The sequence below is a fragment of the Austrofundulus limnaeus genome, unplaced genomic scaffold, assembly GCF_001266775.1.
Source record: "Austrofundulus limnaeus strain Quisiro unplaced genomic scaffold, Austrofundulus_limnaeus-1.0 Scaffold1, whole genome shotgun sequence".
NCBI classification, from domain to species: domain Eukaryota; kingdom Metazoa; phylum Chordata; class Actinopteri; order Cyprinodontiformes; family Rivulidae; genus Austrofundulus; species Austrofundulus limnaeus.
The window spans coordinates 9534091-9536800 of NW_013952403.1; the positions used below are offsets into that span (position 1 = coordinate 9534091).

The 2710-nt window shown below is 37.8% G+C and overlaps 1 protein-coding gene across 1 annotated transcript in view; it reads right to left on the minus strand.

Annotated features, from left to right (window-relative positions):
- Positions 1-273: 273 nt before the first annotated feature.
- c1qtnf2 (C1q and TNF related 2) overlaps positions 274-2710 on the minus strand; it is a 5456-nt gene continuing 3019 nt past the window's right edge. The window contains exon 3 of the mRNA XM_014008710.1: positions 274-1234. Coding sequence (XP_013864164.1) covers positions 594-1234 — 641 coding nt within the window. The 3' untranslated portion in view covers positions 274-593. The remainder of the gene's footprint in view (positions 1235-2710) is intronic.

Below are 2710 nucleotides of genomic sequence, written 5' to 3' on the forward strand. Positions count from 1 at the left end.
ATATTATATTGTATTATGGTGCAAGACAAGGTCCTTATAAATAAACAAAAATAGGTGTATTTTACAGTGTGCACCTGTGTTTATCTTATCTTTTCTGAACTATCTTGGGGGAAAATGCTGGTAGTTGTTTCTTAAAATATTTAAAACTGAGAGCCTGTTTTTTAGCTGTAATAATTTTTGACCAAACAATAATTGCATTCCAGTCAAGAAAACATAAAAATAAATTATGATGAAGATAACCCCACCTCCCACCCCCAAAAAGAAAGAAAGAAGTCTTTATATACTTATTTTTAATGCATGTATTCATTTACTTTATAGTGAATCAGTTTTAGTTCAGGTTTTTAAAATAATTGAAAAATGAAATTTTTCTGTCTTTTGTAAAGAAAATGTAATCAATGGAACCACTTTTTCAGTCAACGTTTTTAAGAACTTAGAGCTCAAGAAAACTTTTTCCTTTGTTTTTTTTGTTTTTTTACTTGTGCGCCCCCTGGTGTCGAAACTTGTTTATCAACTGAAGACACATTTGTGACATCTCATTCTGATGTGAAATACAGATAAAAAAAAAAACAATGTGATATTTCCGGTTTACAGTATTAACTGTCAGACTGACTATTTGCCTTTTGTTCTGCCTCATTGAGAAACTCCTGGTTGGCATAAATGAGGAAGCCTGTAAAGGTGCTGTCTGTCCAGAACGGGTCAAAGAAGAGTCCGTTCTGCTCCGAGTAGAAGATCTGCAGCCAGACCTGATCTGACTCCTTCAGCTGGAGAACAGTAGAACCAGAAGCCACATCATGGTTCCCCGTATTGGCGTCAAATGTCTTAATCTTGTACTGTCCGTTGTGCACCAGCCCGATGGCCAGGTGCTTATTGGCCAGTGTGATGTCGTAGGTGAAGTAGTAGACCCCTGGGATCTCACAGACAAACTTCCCAGTGCTGGCGTTGTAGTGGTCCCCCTCGTTCAGCAGGATCCGGTTGAAGAGGATGGGCATCCTCTCTTTGGGGTAACTCTGGGTCACGGCCACAGAGAAGGCTGATCGAGCTGCTCTGCCACAGTTGCAGCCTCCGGGGGCTCCTCGCTGGCCCCTCTCACCAAACTCTCCCTTTTGTCCCTGTTTTCCAGCCACTCCTGGTGGTCCACGCAACCCCCTCAATCCTCGGGGTCCTGCTTTTCCGATAACACCCTCACGGCCCTTTACACCAGGTTTGCCTGGGTTCCCGGTTCTCCCTGAATCACCTGATGACAAAAGCATGACAGGAAATCTCAGTGTCCAAACACCACCCCAYAGCTTGAGTTATTCCATTTATGTTAGATTTTTTTTAACATGTCTTCACTTCTAAACCTTCATCATTTGGACATTATTAGATTTTGTGGCCCAATGTGTGTGACACAATGGACCCCAAATCAATTATGCAAGGTCTCAAGGTCCATAATATAGGTAAATTCTCACAGGTTTATAATCTTATGACCTTACAGGTTATGTGGAGCAAATATAAAACTTGTGACAAACCTCAAATAAAGCTCAATAAGTAACTTGGCCTTAATACTAAAAATAACTGCATAAAGTCTTTAGTTGTTTTACCACCAAACAGCCACACAATTGACTTATGAGAACAAAACTATTCAGAAAAACCAAGAGAAAACATCAAAGCACACCTCATATACAAATTCCTTCTGCAATGTCCTTAAAGTGACTGTGATGTGTGTATCCTTCAAATACAACAAGTCAAAGAAAACATCTTGATATTGAAGAAACAAGATAATACACATGATTTTATCCATTTTTGTCACATAACTGGCAAATTGTCTTTGGAATTTGGCTCAGCCAAAGGGAAACAGGAAGTGACATCAAAGGGAACTCTAAGAAAAAACACTTTGATCTTTGTTTATTGAAACAATTTTATTTGAACTCTGATGTTTCTTTAGATTATTTTGAGTCACTATTAGAGAGAGACAGAGTCAGATTGTTTTTACAGTCCGTGTTGCCGGATTTTGTTAATCTGTTCGCATCCAGATTCCCCTTCGAAATTACTTCCTGTTACTTCACATGCAAATATCTCAACAATTGTTCATCTRAGCAGCGTGAGTTTATTTTTGCTATATGTTATCAATGTTAGCTTTCCAAAAATGCATTTATGTTTATTACAAAAAATTTTGATGTCACTAGCCCTTTAAATACCACTGACAATGAAGTGTAGAACACAAAACGAGCAGTTCTGGAGGAAACAATCAGAATTTGATTACCGTAGTTAACTTGGCAAATAAAACAATCAATTACTGTGCTTTTGGGTTATTGTGTAAGAAAACAGTGGGTCCTACAGAATATCAGTCAACMCTTAATGCAAATGTCAGGAAGTAAAACTAAAAGTAGCCAATAATGTACAACAGTGTACCACATGACCTACTTTTAATTCATAGAGTACAAGGAACAGAAATACAAGCTGCATTTCTTTGGAACAGGGCCTCACAGTGTCCAAGTATGTGAATCATGAGACATTTTAATAGATAGACAGCAGAGCTGAGTTAATGACACTGTTTTAAAATCTAGTGTCACCTTTTAGTGTTCAGAGTATGATYACGATCATCTACCAAAGCACTATATTTTAAAGGGCCAATATTATGCGTTTCTCAGGCATTTATTTAAATACTGTACCATAATAAAGTATCTGTCACCTTTAGCTGTTCCTAAAATGCTGTTTTTATGTTTAAATA